The 21,606-nt window shown below is 42.1% G+C and overlaps 1 protein-coding gene across 1 annotated transcript in view; it reads right to left on the reverse strand.

Annotated features, from left to right (window-relative positions):
- Positions 1-4,495: 4,495 nt before the first annotated feature.
- The window catches only part of LOC308645142 (NBAS subunit of NRZ tethering complex-like), a gene marked incomplete at its 5' end in the record, with an annotated part of 158,045 nt that continues 140,934 nt past the window's right edge, over positions 4,496-21,606 (reverse strand). The window contains 3 exon segments of the mRNA XM_081287196.1: positions 4,496-4,891; positions 12,485-12,613; positions 19,219-19,363. Coding sequence (XP_081143322.1) covers positions 4,628-4,891; positions 12,485-12,613; positions 19,219-19,363 — 538 coding nt within the window. The 3' untranslated portion in view covers positions 4,496-4,627.

Here is a 21,606-nt window from a genome sequence, read left to right on the forward strand (position 1 = left end):
CCAGCAAAGTACAAAATGTCCTCTGGTTAAAGCAGAGAAGTAATGATAAATGAGCTACAAATGAGTTAACCAAATGGTGGGAAGATGTCTTTTCTCATCTCCGGGCACAGGTAGACTGTAAACAGTAGGACTCAGGTAGGTAAGGGAGCTGAGCCTGGTATGAGCCTCCTGAGACCAGTGCTATGGAAGACGGCTTCAAGTATTCACAGGGGTTCTCCTTTTCCTGGGGGAGAAGCTGGCTGAGGTCATGGGGCACTTCTGTCCCAGCAGAAGGGCAGCTTCCAATGCAGAGCCTGAGCCACTAAACTATAGCCCTGCCACTGGAGGGGGGACCTCGAAGTGGCAGAAGAGGTCCATCCTGCTCCACCCTGGCAACTGTTCTCCTGCATCGGGATGTCTACTGTCTGCCCAAGTCTCCTGGTTTGCAAATGAAGTGGCTGTCCTATTCTGGAAAGACAGAACTCGGATCTCTGCTGGCTCAGTGTAACAGGAGTCCTTGACAAAACAGGTGCTGAGGTAAAGACACACAGAGCACAAGCGGGAGATTGGGGGGCTGGGCATATAACTCAGTGGTGCGGCACTTGCCTTGCGTGTGCAAAAACGTGGGTTTAATCCCCAGGACCACAGAAAAGAAAAACAAAAGAGGGATCAAGTTGGGGTGGGGCAAGGGTCTCAAGGACTCAGACCCTTCTCTAGTTAAGCATCAGACTGGCCCTGGCTTCACAACCCACAGGGCTCTCCAAATCACACGCCCTCTTGCTTCTCTCTCCACCTGACCACTGAGGGCTCTGGTTTCTGAAATTTGCCTCTTGAGCCTGCAGGCAGCTTTCCAGAATTCTGACAGTCACTGGGGGGAGAGAAACTCATGCTCCAGAAGTCGGACAGCAGCATTTGTTTTTCATTTTGCTCTCAATAGCTTGATGAGCACAATTCCTGTCTGTTGCTGTGAGCAAGATGCAAAGCTCCAGCTCTCAGGCCGGCAATGTCGGTCTCAAATCTAAGAGCTCTGGGTTCTCTGAAACAAGGGGAAAGCCAGGCTTCCTTCTCGAATCTCCCACTGCTGGCGGAGAGAAAACTCATGATATGGTACTCAAACAAGAAGCCTCCTTTTCTTCCTTTCAAGCTCTGGAACACTCCTAAGTCTGTCTTCCTATTTTCACACTGTAGAAGCCATCTTCAATTTATAATGAGGCTGCAGTTATTAAGAGATACTGAATCCCCAGCTGTTGGCACTAAATGAGAGTAGGGAGCATTGAGTTTACAGTTGACTTGAGAAAAATGCAGCTCTCTCCAAAGAATAGGGTGAGCTTGCATTTGAATGCTCTCTCCTGCTACATTTATCATAATGAGTTTTCTTTCCAAAGAGATCCAGTGTAAAAGGCAAGGGGCTTTACACACCTGGCATCACAGAGCTGCTACCCTTCAGACCCGGGAGACCCAGCTAACTCTGCAGGCAATGACCTCCAGGCAAGATCTAAATTTAGCTTCAGGTTAAACAGGGACTTTTGTACCTTTTTAAAAATAGTATCCCTTCTTTTCAAAGCCAGCTACACCACCCTGTTGCCTCAATGAAAGGCCAAGAGGGCAGAAACATAGCTGACAAGAGAGGAGGTGCCAGTGATGCAAGGCCACCTGGCATCACTTGGGTCCCACCCAAAGTTCTGGTTTAACGGATCAGGGTGGGGGTAAAGGCAAGGGTCTCAAGGACTCAGACCTTGTGGTTATAAGTTCTGCATGGCGGGTTCTAAATAAGTCATTGGAATCACGGTCACTACTGGTCCAGGAGACCTTCAAAGTGGCTATCAATACTTTAGAAATCTTTGACCTGTTCTTATTTTAATAAGTTAATGATGCCAATGGAGTAACTGACTACTGAGAATGTTATAGTAGTCACATGTACACTTGCCTTCTGGGGAGTCTGGCATACCAGGGCAGGTCTGAGTGGAGGGTCCACGGTAGTCTAACACAAGGGGTGTCTGGGCACTGCAGTGTCACAACTCTGGAACAGAGAAGATAAGTGTGCCCCACCTTTGGGAAGACCGTGACATTGGCAAACAGTTGGGAAGAGCCAAAGGGGATGTCATGGCTCCCTCCGTCACAGTGTTATCACCAATTCTTGAAAAGGGGTGGGAAACAGACCAAAGTGTCATTCAAATGTCCTCCAGAAACTCATCCAGGTTCTTCAGTAGAAGGACCTAGATGCTCTGTGAGAACTGAAGTTATCACAGGATTGTGGCCAAGGGTTAGCTTCTGAACCAATCCCAAGCTTATATCGTGGTCCCATTACTTACTAGTTTTGTGACCTTGAGCAATTTTTTTATTAGTAGTAAATTTGCTAAGGCATTATCAGCCCTACTTATGGATGAGCCTTATTTATCCAAGTGACCTGCCAGAAGTTCTCACACTGTTTACACCTAGGCTGATGCCAAAGGCTCGTTCCCTACATCAGCTCACTCTCAGGTCTGCTTCCTAGGAAGTCAAACTACAGAACTCGGGTGAGGTTGGTCCTATGCTGCCCTTTCGGTCCTATGCTGCCCTTTCTTGCTCTCCTTTGTTTTCCAAGATAAAGATCTGGGATAACTGATAGGGGCATTTTTACAAGACAGACAAGGTATCATCTTACTTCATCATGGTTGACATTCTAAATACCAACACAAACTCTGTGTTCCTGAGTGTTTACTCAATTGGTATGAATCTGGAGGGAATTTCTCCCTTTTTATTATTTTATTCCCCATAGAAACTGCTTAAACAAACATGGAGAATTTGGTTTCTGAAAGGCAAGGAAACAGATAAAGCAACACAGTTTTTATGAGGGAATCCCTTCCTTTTACGGGTTGCAGAGCAGGTGGCTGGTGACTAGACATCTCTACTCCTGTCGTCTCTGAGCAAGTCAGTTAGGCCCTCTGGGCCTCAGTTTATTAATCAACAGTCAGTATGTTGCACTGAATAATTTCTGAGACCTTTAATACTGCAAGTGGAAGCAAGGGTCTTAAAATAGACTGTCAGAACAGCCTTCCCTGTAAGGAACTGCATGTTTTCGTTCACCTGAAATAATAGCTGTGGGGCCAGACAAAGCCCATCCCCAGTAAGCTCATCCCACTTCCCGGATCAGTGCCGCTGGCACAGCTGCTGCCGACATGCTCAGGTGGCATTTCTGGACTCCTGTTTCTGTGTGGACAGACGTTACCTAGTTTGGAACAAATATGTTGTCCCCTTTCCTGTGAAGTAGTTCAGAGGCTTATACAGGTGCCAAAGTTTAAACCGGGAACTCAACTCTGGGCTAGATAAGCAGTCAGAAGGTGGTGAGCGAGCCATTGTGCAGTCTCCTTCCAAGGTGGCCAGGTCTTCGCCAGAGGACTCTGCAGCTACATCTAGAGGAGTAGAAGTGAGTGGAAGTCCGTGGTGATGCAGATGCCAGGCAAAGTGATGTTATTCTCAGAGGGTGAAGCTGGCCAGGTGTGTGCACGGTGGAGGTGGGAGCCGGTGGGGTGAGGTGACATGCGGGATGGCAGAGCCCCACAGGGAGCCCCGTTACATCCAGGCTGTGGCTTTGACAGAGCAATATGGAAACTGATCAGGGGAGCTCCCGTATCACCTAAACTTATTCAAGATCATTCTTCATGACAAAGGAGTGTCCTATAGAATGTCACCTGATCTTCCTAGTCCGAACCTTCCTCTGGATTATTTCCTGGAGGGCAAGGGCAGGAGACGTTGGTTCCTTGTCTGGACGGGTGCCTCAGGTGGGCACTAGTCACTGTGCAGGTGTGGGTGCTCCTCCCACCCGCCACCTTGGCTACTGCTGAGGCTTGGGTTCTATATGAGACTCATCAGACCAGCCAGAGCCCCGTCATCCAGTGCACACTTTGGCAGGGGAAGCGAGTGCCAGCAAGTGATACCTCAGGGTCCTTATTCTACATAGAGGGAGCAGCCCCTCTGTGGTTACATGGACCTGAAAATGTGTCACCCTACCATGTTGATGCTGACAAACCGTGGAGGCCCCAGCCTCCTCACATGCTGACCTTGTTCTGGCCGTGGCCTTTCAGTCAAAATTCCTTGTAACAGCAGCGAGGGGCAGCAGGGCTCACACTTCTTGGGCTCCCCGTCCGACAGAACTTCACCCACACCACCTCGCATGAAGCTCAACTTTGTGGGATAGATAATATGACCCTATTCTTACACATGACAGACTAAAGATTCGCAAAGGTAGAACACTTTGCCCAAGGTCACAGAACTAACCTGCCTTGAATCCAGGTCCATTCTTCCTCCATCCCGTGGCACCTGATCCCAACAGCAGCCACTCCTCAGCCTCGCTCCCTTTCTCATGCAACCCACCGCCATGTTCAACGTCCTGAACCACAGTTTTAGACACCTTGCTAAAGGCATTCTACCCAGGAAAAGGTAGCTTACAAAAAAAAGGAAAAAAAGAGGCAGTCAATAGGAGACGATGTTGATCACTTAGCAGAACAAAGAAAAAAAGGTTAGACTGGCAGGCTGGTCACCATTTATATACAGCTTTATTTGAAATTTGTTGACATCACTGAGACAATCAGGTGTTGCTCGTGTTGCCCTGGGAACAGCGCTCAGCTCTGATGTTCTCTGTCCCCAGAGGAGGGCCAGGGAAGGCGCTTTACACCCAGTGCTGCCTGGCACCAAGGGCTGTGCTGAAAGTTCTCAGGGCTGGATGAGTCCCCCTGGCGGCCAGGAGGAGAGAGCCCGCTTCAGCTTCGTGGCCGGCCTGCCACAGGTGTTTAGCCTGCTCCTCCACATCCCAGTGCCCTTGCTGGAGGTGGTGGATGAGGTGTGGATAGAAGGGAGTGGAGACACACTTCACCAACAGTCCATCGTCCAGAAGCAGGGAAAGAAGCTCTTGGTCACAGTTGGAGACATTCACCTTCAAGAAAGACGACAGCAGAATGTGAGTGGGCGGGCAGAACCTCTCCCCCCAGAGCCACGCTCGCTCCACCGGGCCGCTTCCTTTTGCCTTCACGGTTATACATACCTTTTCCCGGGCTTAACAGCACCTGCTCCAAGAAATGCACATAGGACAGAACATCTCGGAGGTCACAGATGGGGGATGATGGACATGGTTTCCTTTCAACTTAAGGAGACATTACCACACACCAAGAACCCTGCTTGACTCATCGCTACATCAGCATATACTGAGTGCCAGAAGCTGTGCTAAATATTGCACAAACATCACCTCCCCGAGTCCTCCCAATTCAACCCTGTGAAACTGGCACTTTTCCTTGTCAGTTTTACACATAAGGAATTTAGGTGTTAAGCCTGTGCTCTGGACACCCACGCTGACCATCTCATGTGTACTTCCATCAGGGCTACATTTGTTCACCCAATTCTCTTATTGAGTATAGATCTACATGAAAATAATCTTTTCAGAACAAGACCTTTTCTCTACCACATCAAGAATCCATCTTGCAACCCAATGACATGAACAGGACAACCAATAGGGGGTTTTAAACTGTTCTTGCTCTAAGAAACCCTTATCAACCTACCTTTTAAGTAAGTGTTCAGAGGCTCTGTGGCCACACTAGCTCTCTCCCTGGTCTTATCTTCTTAGTCTACATGTAGTTTTCCACAGCTTTGATAATTAGTTTGTATTTTTCTGTTTTATATTATTGTCCATATTTTTGAAAGAAATGAAGTTTCTTACCCATATCAGAAATTCTCGTTTACGCTAATATCACAGAACAGCATCGTGATCGGATCTTAATGTTTTTGTTTTAATTAATTTTGACTGTAGGAACCTCAAAAATGAGATGGCATTTCAAAACCAATTAACTAATGTGTAGGCCAACTATACTATAAACCATATACAATGTGCTCTTCCTGCATGTTTTGTCCCAGAAGGCAAGGCCTGAAGATGAGCAGACTGACTGTTGCAAGACTTAAGAGAAGTACAAGGACAAGTTATCGCCCACCATAGTGTCTTCTCTACAACCTAGGGAACATTCCACTCCAGCCCACATCAGCTCCAATGACACTTTCATGGTGACATTTTCTCTTGGCCAAGCTACCCTAGTCTGTTGAGTACAATTCTGTTTTGGTTACATTTTGTTTATAGAAGTTTCACATTTTTATATTATTAGAAAAGAATCTATTGCTTTATGACTTTTTCTGTTAAAGCACAAGTTGTAATTCTTCAAAGGAACTGATATATATATATATATATATATTTCAGTTATATTAACATGTATATTAACATGTAAAAATACATATATCTTTTTTCTGACTTTTAAGTGGTTAACTCATAAACTAATCAGGAGTTGACTTTGGTATATGATCTGTGGAAAACCACATGTCCTTAACATTGGACTAACTGTAACTGGTGCTTTAAGGGCTGGAGGGAGACAACACAGCCTGTCATTTTTGGACTGTTTGGAAGTTTAAGTACGAGACAAGTCCAGAAGAATTAGTTGATTTAATTCCCCTGATCAAATAAATCCTGAATTAGAGTGAGAGACAGTTTGGTAGTGTGAAAAGACAGACTTTTGATCCTGGTACCTTTGCTGAACTGCTGTGTGACCTTGTTAAGGACAATCTCTCTGGGTCCAGTCTCCACATGAGAAAATAGACTGATGGTAAGGTTCAGAGATAAGAGGCAATTTTAAGTGCCTAGCACAATGCCTGGGGCAGAGCTCAAGCTCAGTAAATAGCTGAAGTTATTACAGTCAAACCAACCAGGAATGAAGGCTATTCTGAAGGGGGAAGGATTTGTAAATCACAAGACAGGAATTGCTGGCCATCTCCGTTAGAGATGGGTTTTTGTGTGTCACCAATTAGTTTTTAAGAATAAATGAAACTTTGCAGGTCTTGGGAAAGAAATCTATTAAAGCACAAAGCACTACTGTCTTCCAAGCCATTAAAATGTTATCTGCTTAATTCCTCTTTCAACAATAGGTAATGAACCTTCTCTGAATTAAAATCTTTGATTTTATGGATTTACATCAAGCTAAGAGTAATTACAGTAATGAGGTAAACTGAAATCCCAGTAGCATAATGCATGCAGGGCCTCATTTCAATTACTTTAAAGAAGATTATTTATTATTATTTCACTGTTTAAGGAAGAATATTTGTCTTATTTTTACATATACTATCACTTAATAAAAGTTATTAAAAATATCAACTACAATGGCAGAAAAATAAAAGCATAAAACCCTTGTGTACACTTGGAATAAAAAAATGCCTGCAGATAAATTTTTGTATTTATTTGAATGCAATATTCAGATTCTATTTTCTCAGCATGCCATCAGCTCCACTCCTGGCATGACATTTAATAGTGTACCTCTTCTGAAACCACTTAGGACACATCACCTGACTTATGTTCTAACCACAAGAGGAAGAGAATCTTTGAAAATCCAACCTTGACCATCTCTGGGACCACAACCTGACGCTGGGCTTGACAGCTCTGGTTTGGTAGTCCTGTGCACATATCCACCTCTGCACTACCTTATTTACTGTGTTATTTCATATGGCAGTCCCTGCAAGAGGCAATGCCTTTAAGCACAGGGATGATGATTTGATGCCCTACTAATTGCTCACTTCACATAGATCCAGGCTGTGCATGCAGGGGCTAGATACACCTGTTCACACCAAGGAGATCAACCAACCACCAGTGCCGTTTATGGTTGAAATGCTTAACCTAAGGAGTTTGTTAGCTGCCTATCACTGGAAGGACCCACCGAGACCTCTGTGCAGAATGAAAGCAGAGCTTCATTCTTCAAGAAGAGTGAGCAGAGGTGAGGATGGATGATAGTGGGTGAAAGTAATGGGTTTTGCTATGATCCTGTTTAAATGACAGACATGCCCGAGAAAACAGCCTCTAAGAGCTGAAAGAACAGTCATTAAGGAGGTAAGTCTGAGACCAATAGGTATCTGCGAAACACATAGGAAAGAACTTGCCTGGTTGTTTGCATCACTTGGATCACTTTTGCCCAGCTTGGTGTGGACACAATTAGAAGTAGTCCAAGTGATGCTAGGGTTAACACCAAATGACTAAGCAGACTCCAGGAAAGGTTGTTAAGACCCCAACCCAATCTTCCTGTTGTCACAGCACACCAAGGCAGAAAAGAAAATGTGCAAGCCATAGCTGGGCTGGAGAAGGCAGCCCCAAGGGGGGCATTCCAGTGAGGAAGAGAGTCCCGTCAGGGAGACGCTAGCTGGACATTGGGAAAAGGAGGGGGGCATCAAAGAAAAGAAGGTTTCTTGGTTGTATGTGTCAATTCACAGATGCTTTTCTGATCATATTAAGGTTCCTCCTCCAACCTAGACACTGGCATCATCATAAATAATAGAGGCAGGTTCTTGATGCCTTCACAGCAAGATCTGAGGGGGAGGAATCATATTCATGAAATACATGAAGGTCTGCCACTGGAGGAAGCACCTTGCTCATTCTGGGCATCTCCCCAGGGCAGGACTAAAGTCAACATGCTTGAGATAAAGAGGTGCAATGAGCTCTACCCAAGACAGCACAGAACTCCCAGAAGGTGGCAGCCACCCAACCCCTGGAGTGCTCAGCAGAGCCTGGGCGAGGGAGTAGGATGACAAAGGAGGCCTGCCTGAGCAAACCATTGGGCCACCTGTTCCCGTTTTTTTTCAGCACTGACTTACATTCTTCAAGGTGCTTTCCACAGTCCCATTTCTCTAGTGATTCCTGGATTCTAAATTCCTTTTCCAATGTAACCAGCTCTCCCAGTTCAATAGAAGCGTATGGTTAAGAATGATGAACATTAGGTCTGGGATTTGGATTTCAGCTCTGGCTGCTCACTAGCTTTGTGACCTCTTAGTTCTCATCTGTGAAATTAGAATAATATCTTCTTATAGGATTATTAAGAAGATGAAGTGAATAAGAATCACTAAGATAGAAATATGTCTATCACGATGCCTGGCAAAGTGATGAAACTTGAAAGAGGGAATTATCATTGGCATCAGGGAGAGCCCCTGCATGAGGTGTTCACGATTGTGCTGTGACACTCCCTTTCTAACTCCATGAATTATTCCGACTAGGCAGGGCAGGAGTCCAGGATACCCTTGGACATGGGGTGGGGGCAGTCACTGAGCAGCACCAAAGAGGAGGTGGCAGCGGAAAGCAGAAGCCATTGCACATTTGGAATTATGAAATTGGAACATTTTCTGTACACAAAACTATTACAAAACTGGAGGAGTTTACTTTGATGGAATGAGCTGAGAGACTTCCACCTGAACAGAGGCTATTCTAGAGGCGAGTTTTGAACACTCCAGCAGGGGCACCCAGCTTGGAGAGAACAAGGTCTTAAAGGTGCACTCTCAGTCTTATGGAGACTGGTGCAGGTAATCCAGTAGTCGGTACTACACAGGGTTTTAACTATTCACTAACAATATCCTCTTTAAGAAGGACACTGCATTTCTGGCCCAGGAAAGAGACTGTTGGTCATCTGTAAAAGGTTACAAGCTCAACACCAGGGGTGTTGAGCAATTTCACCAGAGGTGTTGCAATTTCAGAAAAGCTTAGAGGAAGAAATGAGTCCTGCTATTGGAGGAAAAGCCAGTACAACCTCTGGCATCAGCACTTAAGCATCATCCTTGTAACTGCAAACACCTATAAAGCTGTCAGCATCTGATAATGAACAGCGAAATAACACACACTATCAGCAAACAAGAGAGGGAGTCTTTCCGTTTGTGCACTGTACTGGACCAATTGCTATCAGAGGAGTCCCTTTGCCAGATGTTGTTTCTTTTAATATCCACAGGAGCTACCGTCAATATCCAATAAGGGAGAAACTAAAGTTATTGATGAACTCCATCCCCCTGCTAATAGACATAGTGTATAGTAAAATAAAAACTAAAAAAGAAAAGTTTTAGATTTTTTACTACAATACCAAAGATGATTTAAAAATAGCTAGCCAAGAGTCCTGCAAAAATGCCCACAGAAACTCTTCTTTTAGACAAGTATAACATGACCCTTTAATGGTGTTGGGAGAGCAATGACAAATTATAGTAATTTCATATTTCATTTATACAGCATTCTTGAAATGACAAAATTACAGAGATGAAGAACAGATCAGTAGTTGCCAAGGTCTATCTGGGAGACAGGGCAGGTGAAGGTGGCTGAGGCTATGAAGGACAGTCTGAGGCATCCTTGTGAAGGAACTGTTCTGAATCGTGACTACAGTGGTAGACACATGAATTCACATGTGACAAAACCAGTGAAATCCTGAGAAGGTTGATACAGTATCAATATCAATATCCTGATCATAAAATTGTATTAGAGCTATGCAAGACTTTACCACTGGGGAAACGTTTGGGTGAGGAGTGTTAGGAGACCTCACTGGAATCGTCTTCCCATTGAATGGAATTTAAAATTATCTTAAAATAAAAAGTTGAAAGATACTTTAAAAAATGGGAAGCACTGCAAAAGTTCGGCTCTCTGGAGGATGTAAAAGGTCTAAAGATACTCAGCTTTTTTGTTAAACACATTTTAAGGGCACAGAGGGGCTAGTTTATCATGAACACTCAACTTAGTGTACAGAAATTAGTTATGTCTCATTATAGAATTCCTAAAAGTAAGGGTCCCATGGTAGTAAGTGATATCTTTCAGCAATTTATACCTGTGACTTTGATTTTTGTGTCCCAAGAGTACTGAGGTTTTATGCTATCATGACAACTTCAGGTAATCTATAGCCACAGTTAGCACATTAGTTTCAAAACCACAAGTCTCAGTACCCACCATGAAGCATATAAGTTCAGATCAAAGTATTGTGAGGTCTACCAGTGCCGTGTAAAAACTGCTCAAGTGCCATAGAGGTCCATTTAGTTTTTAATTTTGATAGTCACTGTGTGGGGGAAGGGGAGCTGTGCAAGCAGGTTAGCTAGCAGCTTAGAACCCTGTTCTAGTTTTAGTTGTGACCAAATGAGTTTGAGAAAAAGAATCTTTAAAATGAAAATGGATCCACTGGCCTATGGAACCAGGAGTGCACCAGGAGAGCTCCACAAAGGATAAGGATGGGAAGGCAACGTGTACTCCACCACTGTCCTGCTCTCCAAAAGGCCGGTGACAGCGCCTGGACAGAGACCGCTGGGCGCTGGTGGGGAGAGGAAAAGGCTCTGAAAACATGCAGCCTGACTTCCTTCAGTTTGCTCTGCTTCTCGATTTCTTGCATTTAAAGAAAAAACAGGCTATGATAAACTCACTATAATTCTCAATCTCATAAGAATTTCCAAACTTATGTACAGATAGGCAAAGGGGGCTACCAACAGACAGCCCCTTATTCCTTACTTCAGTCAGGACTGATTATCAGTGACAATAGAGGCATTCCCAAACCTTTGCTGACTTTGAAAATACAGCTTAGTGACTAAAAGCACTGGAATTCTCTCATTTTGTTCATAAGGAATGTTTCCAAATACAACGATATTCTACTTTCTATAACCATTTACATAACTTTCTATATCCTTTGTCATTAATAAAATTTTATATCTATGGTATCATTTCATCAATCTCTTTATTGTCTTCTGTGGCAAACATATACCTCTGATCTAGCTTTCTCTTTCCCTCTCTGGTCTTCAGAGGATATTCTGGCACATTTTTGTTTAAAAATATATTTTATACACATAAAAAGATAATGTGTATAAAGTATGTTATATATTATACACATATCCATGCATAGTGAAGTTACGTATGTGTGTGTCTAAGTATGCATGTGTACATACATCGTTCAAATGAAAGTGATCTCTGTAAACAAGGGTTTCAGAAACAACATAGCTTGTTAAAACATGATCCTGAGCTATCTAATTGTAAAGGGTGAATTTTTTATAATATTTATTTTTTAGTTGTAGTAGTACAAGATATCTTTATTGATTTATTTTTATGTGGTGCTGAGGATCGGACCCAGGGTCTCGCCAGACAAGCGCTCTACTGCTGAGCCACAACCTCAGCCCTTGTAAAGTGTAAATTTTAAAAAGGAAGAGAAAGCTTCTTTAATCATGATAACAGAAGCCTCAGGAAGGAACCCTAAGACTTGACTTCAGTATCTCCATTTTCAAGCCACAAGGCTGCTTCAGAGGCAGCTCAGGTTGCCAGAGGAAATGAGTTTGAGATTTCAGAAGGTGCCGATAAACCCTACTGGGAACTCACCTTTAATTAGCAGCTAACCAAACACATACCCAGGGATAGAATATCCATTGGATGCTAGAAGTTTCCTGCCCCCAAATTCCAAGTGTCCAGAAAGGTCTGCTGGTCCATGAGAATTAATATACCACTTCTCTACAAAAACAGCTTTCTGACTTGTCTTTGTATTAGCACCCAGAGTCTGGTTCACAGGCGGGGCTCAGTAAACGTTTGTGAAACAAATACATATGGACTGAACAGAAGAGACAGCTCTCTAGTGAGAGAATACTGTAGATAAAGTAATTTTAAATTAACCATGGTTACTGTTTATGAGTGCCAATTCATTTCTACAAAACAAAGATAAATAGTAAATTCAACTGGGCATACCTTGCTGACAGTTGAGATTTGCTCTAGGCCCATGGCATGCAGATTGTCATCTTGGGTCTCAAGGAGAAGTTTCAGAGATGGGAGTAGGAGGGACTGACGCAGCAGAAGCAGGCTCAGCTCCTTTATGCCCTGGAAGCAGCGGAACAGGTGAGCATGATTCATGGATCATTTCCTAGCCCTCTGCTACTCTGGATGCCTTTCCACCCTTTTGCTATAAGAGAGGGAGAAAGAGAAGTGTAGGGAAGGGAAGGAGTGAGAGAGGAAGGGAGCAGGGAAGGGAGAACATGCACAAAATACACACAGGACCATACTGAATATTGGAGTTGGTATCCGCTTAACTCACTCCATGTAAACTGTGATCATCCTTCCAATCTGTTATATTTGTCTACAACATAGCTTTTAAACTATAAAATTAATTAAGAAAGCACAGGGCAACATAGCTTTTAATGGCTGCATGGTACTCATCATATTAATCTAGTACTATAATTTATTCTCCTAAACTCAGATTAGTTTCCTCACAAGTAGAATGGGGACATTTATATCTACTTTGTACTTTTTAGTGTGTGTGTGTGAGAGAGATACCAGTGCTTACTGTTAATGATGTCTAGTTGTCATACACTTAAACAAAGGATATCAGAAAAAAAATTTAAATGATTTCTAATTCTAAAGTTGAGGTGAAGTGAGTCTTTAACATAACTAAGACATTCCATGAAAATTATCCTATCTGTGGTGCAGAAAAATAAAAATGTGGCCCTATGAAGGTGTGTCTGAACTGTATTCTCAGCTTTTTATTGGACCTGTCATGAGAGAACAGGTTTTAAATAAGGTAACAAATGATAATCCTTTACAATGAAGTAACAAAAGTGTAATGTATAAAACAAAATATAAAAGAATTTTTTAAAAGTCTGAAAGCTGTTTTGTCCTGCTGAGCTGGCTACCTTTAGTGCCCTGGCTGTAGCTGTAACAAAAAAACCGAACTCTTGGACCAAAGACCAGACAATGAGCACAGCCCCATCATACTACAGCATGGCTGTTTCAAGAAAAGAATGGATGATCACCACTCTCTGGGGAGTGATCTTTCCCCTGTGCTACTCAAACAGTAGCAGATCAGAGAAGAAAAATTCAAATGTATGTTTTCACAATTCCTTTACATTATAATAGAGTGAAGATAAAATGACACAAAGAAGCTCCAGTTAACAGTTAGAATAAAGTTCTCCACTGGAATTCTACACACTGTAGGTCTTTCTCTCTCTCTTTTTTTTTCCCTTCTTCCTCTCCTTTACCCAGAAGGTCTCTCCTAGGAATTGGGGCCAGGCCTTCACATTTCAGAGTAAAAGGCTGTGTTCTACAAACTGGTGTGACAACAGTCAATACAGCAGCATAGCTGTTTGTAAAATGTACACTTCAAGCATCACAGATTCTAATTCAGAAAAGCACTAGGCGTGCTTACAGAACACACCACACAGAGGAGTCTTGCCAAGCATCTGGGCCAAACAGAATGTTTTTCATCTGGGATGCAGAAAATATCTAGGAGGATGAAGCATATGACTCTGGCCTGGCTTCCTTGTCCCACTTGCTTCTTGTGACCTGGTTTTCCTTTTCTCAGGTTTCAGCAGCATTCACTGTCTGCACAGCCCAGAAGGAATACGGTCCAGGGAACTCTCTGGGAAGGTGGAGCCATTATGTATTAGCACCCTCCAATACCATAGCCACAGCCATGAGCCACATTAGAGAGATAAAACTAGTGCATATAAGTAAAATTAGAAATCCAGTACCTTAAGTTTTAATTGTAATGTTCACAAGTCACCAGTGGCTACCATATTGAATGGAACAACTGCCAGGTGTTGGCAAGAATATTTTTTCTTCTCATATTCCCAACATGCTTGGCACATACCATACTTAAAAATACTTGTATACAAAATCCTCTTGCCTAACACTCATATTTGCTTACTCAATAAATTATTAGTAATGAGAAAAAAAGCATTTCTCAGCAAGTTATGATGTTTAGACTAAGCGTAACACTTGACTGACCTTAGCTTTAATGACAAATTTTATGAAATAACCTGTATGCTCTTCTGAACCAGCATAATGCATAGTTGGCACACAGCCAGGCAAGGACACTTGAAGGGAGGAACTTAGTTTATGTGAGCCACTGAGAATGCTTGATCTCTTAATTAAAGTAATTGGCCAAATACTTCTGTCTTCTGTGTTTGTTGTGTATTTTCAGGGGCACTGCCAATGGGGCATTTATTGAGATTTACAAAGGGATTTGGGGAATGCAAGAAAGGCCAGAGCTGCCAAGGAAACCACAAAACACTCAATTCCACACCTTTACAGTTCCAAGTTGTTAGAACATCATGACACAGACCACCACAAGAGAGAGGCTTGAATGAAGAGGATTAGGTGGGCATGGCTCAGAGCCAGTTCATAATTCTGGACATTTCTTCTCCCTAAAGACTTTGATCTAGTGTGATATACTAGGACATGGTTCCTGTGGCCTGATGGTGATCAGAGAAGAAAGACTGGTGCACCAATATTCCTTCTGACCTCACACAACCCTGATGGTCTCAAGGTATCTAGAATCCAAAGGTGTTGCACAGCCAGAGACTAAGTCAGCAGTGGGAGCATGAGGTACGAGAAGTGCAAGGATCAACTGCACAGGCCCAGAGGATATGTGTCATATCTACTAGTCATTGCAAGGTTGCTTGCAGTACTTACTCTCCAACAAGACCTGGAATGAGCTGTGTTCCTCTACTGCAGCCCTCGTCCTGCTGGTTCTGCAGGCCTAGGTGATTACACTTGTGATTATGTACTGCATCTGGGCCAGTTGGGAATTCCAGAGGCCTTAGTGTCCTGTCCTCCAGAGCTTCTCAGATTACACTGGCTTTGGAGCTTGACCACTAGGCTACTGCTGATGCCTCTTGGTCTATGTCTCCACATGGGAATGCAGCTGCTCTGAACTGAACTCTACTTATGCATCATTTCATTTAGTTTTCTCCTCAAATCCTCTGAGGTAGGTACTGTGTCAGTCCCACTAATCAGATGAGGCAAGCAGAGTATAGAAAGGTTAAATAACTTGAATGTCATCAGATTCTAAAAATCAAGCTCCTGGCATTATCAAAAGTGGCTCAACCATGAGGGAGAACAATCATACTTGAGATTCTGAAGCTGGGGGTTAGCGGGGTTTGCTCATTAGCTGGGTGACATACTCCCACACAACAGCCTGTAAACATCTGTGACTCTAATTCATGCTGTGCCTCAGTGAAATCATGGACCTTCAGGGTCAGTCACAGATAGCTGGAACTTGGAATTTTAGATCTGCAAATGCCAAGAACCTGATTCATGCCAATTTCTTATTCTTTACATCCTCCACTCTTAATGCTTCATATATTGCCATGGATACAAGCTAAGAAAGACCTATAACTTTCAAGATTGTGGGACACATGTGACCTGCAAGGAACAGTGATTATATCTTGCTGGTAGTATTATCCATCAGGAAAACCATTACTGCCATAATAGCAGGGAACCACAAAAAGGCATTCTGAAGAGTCATGGAGAAAAACAAATCTATAAATATGAGAGCTTTTCATGGGATGGGAAATAGGAATGAAGAAAACAGTGAATCCACTTTAAGAACCCTCTAGTCAACAACTGGGCACACACATTCCATTAACCAGGGTCAGGGTTTTAAAAAATGAGGCATGGATGATGATGATGATGATGATGAGGGTGATTTACTATAGTGATGTAAGATATTATGAAACTCTGAAATTAAGCTACATGACCTCCAGGTGTGGTAAAACAAACGAGAGAATTCCACTTTGTAATAATAGTGCTTCTTTAGTGACATTTTAAATTCATATGTGAGCACATTGAGCCATTGACAAGAGCAGTATACACCACTGGCAAACTTCCTGTAATCAAGGCACATGAGGGGAAAAAAAATCTATAAATGTGACCAATTAAGAGAAAGAAACTGAGGCAGCACAAAAAAATGAAGAAAAGTCACCGAGGCAACAGAACTCCTTTAATAATTATCTTTCATTTCATTCAACTGGAGCACAGAAGTCATAATAATCTACTCTGAGGTGGGTTTTAATCTACTACCTCTTCCACCCCAAGAAAATTAAGGCCTTATGGATGGTAGTGAGTGCTGTGTGTGAAGCAGTGCACAGGGGTCTCAGTTCAAGTCTCCTCACAGCCTGGGAACACCATGGAAGAGACAGAACGAGAGTCCCTCTGAGATTTTCTGAGACCAGAAAACAAGGTGTGGAGAAAACCGCAGGTAGTGCTGAGGCCCTGTGTGAACAGGGAAGCCTAGTGCATCCCTAGGCCCCCTTTTGCTCTGCATGTGTGGCATGCCCAGTTCTGTGGAGAGCAGGGAGAGCCCTTTCTGTGAAGTGGTGAGAGGAGGACTGTAGAAAAACGTGCTCTAGGTGCTGTGCTTCTACTGTGACCTCCAAAAAGCATGTAGGAATCACTGACTGGAGATCCTGAGATCAATCAGTAGCACTGATATAATGTATTATTCTACTTTTCCAAGTACCTCAACCTGGCTGTACAAGCAGATCAAGCACCGAATCATCACAGGTATTTAACTTCTCATTGAACCACTAAGTCTTATTTTTTGGTTAAAAAAAAAAAAAGCACAACTTGTGACCTATTTCCTTTGATGTCCAAGAAGATTTACCTAAAATTTAAATGTCATATGAACAAGATTTACTACTACAATGGACACCCATGCACATCTGTTACCTATTCCTAGGTGGCTAACAGATAATGTCCAATTGCAACTGAGCTTTGATTACCTGGCCAGTGGATGATGTCAAGGTCAAAGATTCAGTAGTCACATCATCAGCTAGCTTATATTCTTTGCCTTAGAAAAGTTAATGGTAAAACCAAACCAATAAAGATATTTAAAAACACAAACTCTTCTAGGCAATGGGAGAGATCCTAATAATCTTACCTCTCAACCATTAATAAGTTTAGATGCTAGCATCTTATAAGCCATTACTGAAAAAAGTATATGGACAAGAAAAAACTAACAATAAAAGCTTATACAACTGCAGATATGCACTTATACAAGGGCAGACATGCAACGTATCACAAATGTTGCAACAATGGCTTATCTGAAAATAGTCTTTTTTTGAGCATTCAACAGAGACTTGGTCTGAAGAGCCATATACAACTGAGGAAGTTGAAGTGACCCTTGACCTCAGAGTCTCTGTTCCATCAGCTATCAGTGGAGATAAGGACCCCCTTACAGGCTGTGTTGAAGGTTGAAGGAGATGTTTAAGTGAAACTCTTGAGTGCTAGTAAACATTGGTTATGACCATTACCGGTAGCTTGTCAGACAATAACTCTAGATCCTAAATAATGTTCTTCCCTCAGCAGAACTGACAGCGGGACACTTCTGGCATTTGGTCCTGGTCTGACAATGCTTGATCTTAGCGTACATTAAGGTGAAGGGGAAACCACATTATTCACGTACTCTTGCCCTGGTATAGATAATAAACTGTGTTGAGCCCCACTCTACACAGGGCTGAACCCTGCCCTGGGGACACAGAGACATTCAGTCACAGGTCCCATCTTACAGGTGTTCACAATACAGCAAAGAGGATCACAGGTCAGTAAGCAGCTAGTCTCAGTGGGTCATGGTACAAAGCCCAAATCATACTCCTCTGGGGTAAGGGGATGTTGTTTTTGAGGTTGGTATTTTAAATATTTCATAGAATAATTTCGTCATTCTGCTGATTGGACGACTTCCTTAAATGGATAAAATATTTTAAAATTCAATCAAAAAATGCTTATCCATTCTCTCATTTGGAAAACAATTCATTAAATGTGCATAATAAGAATAGTTTCCTTGAGTGATTACAATGAGGATGTTATCTACAATTTTATTTTCAACTCTATCTCCTATGTGGTAGAAACTCAAAACCAATTAATCAACTTAATGCCATTATCTAAATGCTTAAATTTAAGACATGTAAATTGCTCAAATATGCTGCTGAGTTAGTATTCATGGAAGGAGGCTGCAATTAATAGAATGTACTAAGTGTTTACATATACACATCTAAGTATGTTTACATACATTAATGTAATATGTACTATATGTATAATACATACTATGTTACATGAATAATGTTACAATAGACTAATATGTCATACATATAATATATATTATACATATGTATTTATTGTCTGTGAGAGTCAAATCATGAGATTAAATAGAGAACAAAGGTCAAAATGGCTAGGTTTTTACCATGTCATAGAATAAATATTATAGTTATACAATCTTGTTTCAATTTTATGTCAAGAGGTATGTAAAATTCAGAGTGGTTATTTGTTACTGGCCAAGGAAATTGCTAGAGCTTATTACCACTTTACAACCGACCCAGTTCAAACAGGTAACACATGAGCTACTGTGACCTCCTCAGAACACAAACTTAGGTTAGACATAAAGGGCATCCAGAGAGAACTAGAACTGGAACTGGGTTACACTCTGGGACTTGCAAAAGGAATACTGCTTCAGAGCTCCGAGAAAGAGAAAACCACTCCTAAACATCCTTTCAGCATTGCTCTTCTTCATTAGATCCATTACAAATTATGGGCTTCTACCAGCAATGGCACAAGCTAAACGTTCCTCAGGTACAGTCAATGGTGTGGCTTAGAATAAAGAGTTTTGATAAGAGAAAGGATCCTTGGGGAATCCACTTGAAACACCTACTCACCTCTGCTGGCAGCATATGATTGGTGCCATATAAAGAGTGACAGATCTTCAAAACTTCATTCCCCAGCTCCTCCTTGTTGTCCACTGTACATCTGGTCAGCATTTCTGTAGCTAGTCTCATCCATGGATTACTGGTTATACTGGTTCTAATGGAGGAAGAGTCAAAGCACTGGAAATTAGAGCTCTCAAAATTGTGGTAGGAGACTTTAAAACAGAAAAGAAATTCCACTTTATGAAATAAAATGCTAATGGCAGACTACAATCAGAAACTAGATAAGTTCCTTCGACGCGATCTTGTAGAGAAGACAGCATGTGAAGGCGGAAACAGCTTGCTGTGGCATCAACAAACAGCACGGAAGCATGGGAACAGAGGATGGTGTAGAAAGGCCTGAGCTTTGAAGCCAGCCCCCTTGACTTATTTCCTGGGTAACTCTGAGAAGTTATTTAATACTCTTAACCCAGCTGCATGGTTCTGGGGAAGTTGCCCAACTCTTTTGGGCCTGTTATTTTCTAGTGAAAGGCAATTTAATGTTTTCCTGGCAGAGTTCTTTATTTAACGAATGAAGTATGTCACTGTGGCATTACTCTTACTAGCAAGCGCACTTTAATATTCACTAGGCTACTCCTGGCTCTTGCTGATCCTGTTGTTACTACTACTGCAAGGAAGTCGGCTCAGGAGCTCGACTGAAGAGCAACAGATAGTATGTGGTGTGCTTTGTACTTCATGTTGCTTTCTTGTATTTAGAATATGGTTTGTCTTTTCTTTTCCTTCTCTGGCTGCCACTATTCCATGTTTCATATAAACATTGCCAGGATCTGGGTACTGACTCTGTTTAGAGTTGGTAAGTACTTTATCATTTATTAAGGGTCTGTTGTCTCCTTAGCAAATCACTAGGTTCTAGACGTTCAACAAGCAGGAGTGGGCCTTCCCTTGAAGGAAGTCTAGTTCTTGCCTGCTGAAAACAATTTCAAGTACAATAGTGATAAGGAGACCTACAACACTAGCCTTTGGCAGCATTGGTGTGTCAGCTCAAACTAACAATCTCTGAGGACAAAGAATTCTGCTTATCTCAAGATACAAAGAGCTCAGAGAGCTCCTGATTGGCTGAGGAGTCTTGCTAAACTAAAGGATATACCTCCACTCTCCTCCTCAGAGGTCTGGGGCCTTTCTCTACTGGACTACCTCTTAGAGTAAGAACGCTAATCTGCCAGGACAATGGACCCATGGTCAATATGGCTTTGACAACAAAGGATCAAAACACTTTCACCAGCTAGTTGTGATATAGTGGGTGAAAAACTATGAATCTTCCAGAAGTACAAATCTGGTATATTTTCCCTGAGCACTGTATTTTCCTATAAGGGACTAAAACCCCAAACCAAAGTTGATACAAGCTGATCATCCCTAACTCAAAATCTCCCAATCCAAAATATACTCCAAAATCTGGCACTTTTTTAGATTGGACAAGATGCATGAAGGTGGAAAATTCCATTCCCGATCTCATGTGACAGGTTGCCATCAAAATCCAGGCACATTAAAAACACTGTGCATAGGTGTTTTTAAGACTTTGTGTAGGGTGTAGATGAAACCTAAATGAATTCATATTATGTATATTTAAATATTCAAAAATTTGAAATTCTTTTGGTCCCAAGCATTTCAGCCAAGAGATACTCAATTTATATTAGTAAACTAGCTGTCATGTAGATCAAGCAAATTCTTTAACTTACAGTCTTTACTGCATTAACTAGCAACATGCAGTCATTCTTACACTATCTTCCTTCTTTTTTTGGCTATTTTAGAAGTGCTAAAGTCAAAATTTGATTGGAGGGAAAATACTTTTAAGGGGTACACAGGTTGCTTAATGCTTTGTCCTCATTGTAATGATACAATAAAGTAGTTGTCATGTATAGGATAGCAGTTTAAAAATTATTTCATAGGTGACTTCAAAAGTAAGAATGTATTATAAAACTAACAGTTCTTGTATATAAATGCATATAAATGTTATAAATGCAATACATGTTTTAAGTGAAGTTGCTTTGAGTTCACTTAAAATGAACCAAGTGAATGACTTGGCCAAGTGAATGACTTCAAATGTCATTTTAATGTTCTAAAAGTAAAAGAAACCAAAAAACCAGATAATTAACTTATCTAATAGTCATGTCACATTTAGAGTTCAGAAATGAGGGTATGAGGAAATCTACAAATGAACTCTAATAATTTCCTAAAGAGTGAAGCATTACTGACAATCCAATCAGTGGGCTCTGGGCCTGCTTCACATTATGCTCACCAGAAGTTTGTTCAGAAACAGATTCCAGGTCCCACTAAAGAGCTGGACTCAGGGCCTATTCTTTAACATACCCCCAGCTCTGCCAAGAGAATCCACTGTCACAA

This window comes from Spermophilus citellus (genome assembly GCF_964194105.1).
Source record: "Spermophilus citellus genome assembly, chromosome: 1".
NCBI lineage: Eukaryota > Metazoa > Chordata > Mammalia > Rodentia > Sciuridae > Spermophilus > Spermophilus citellus.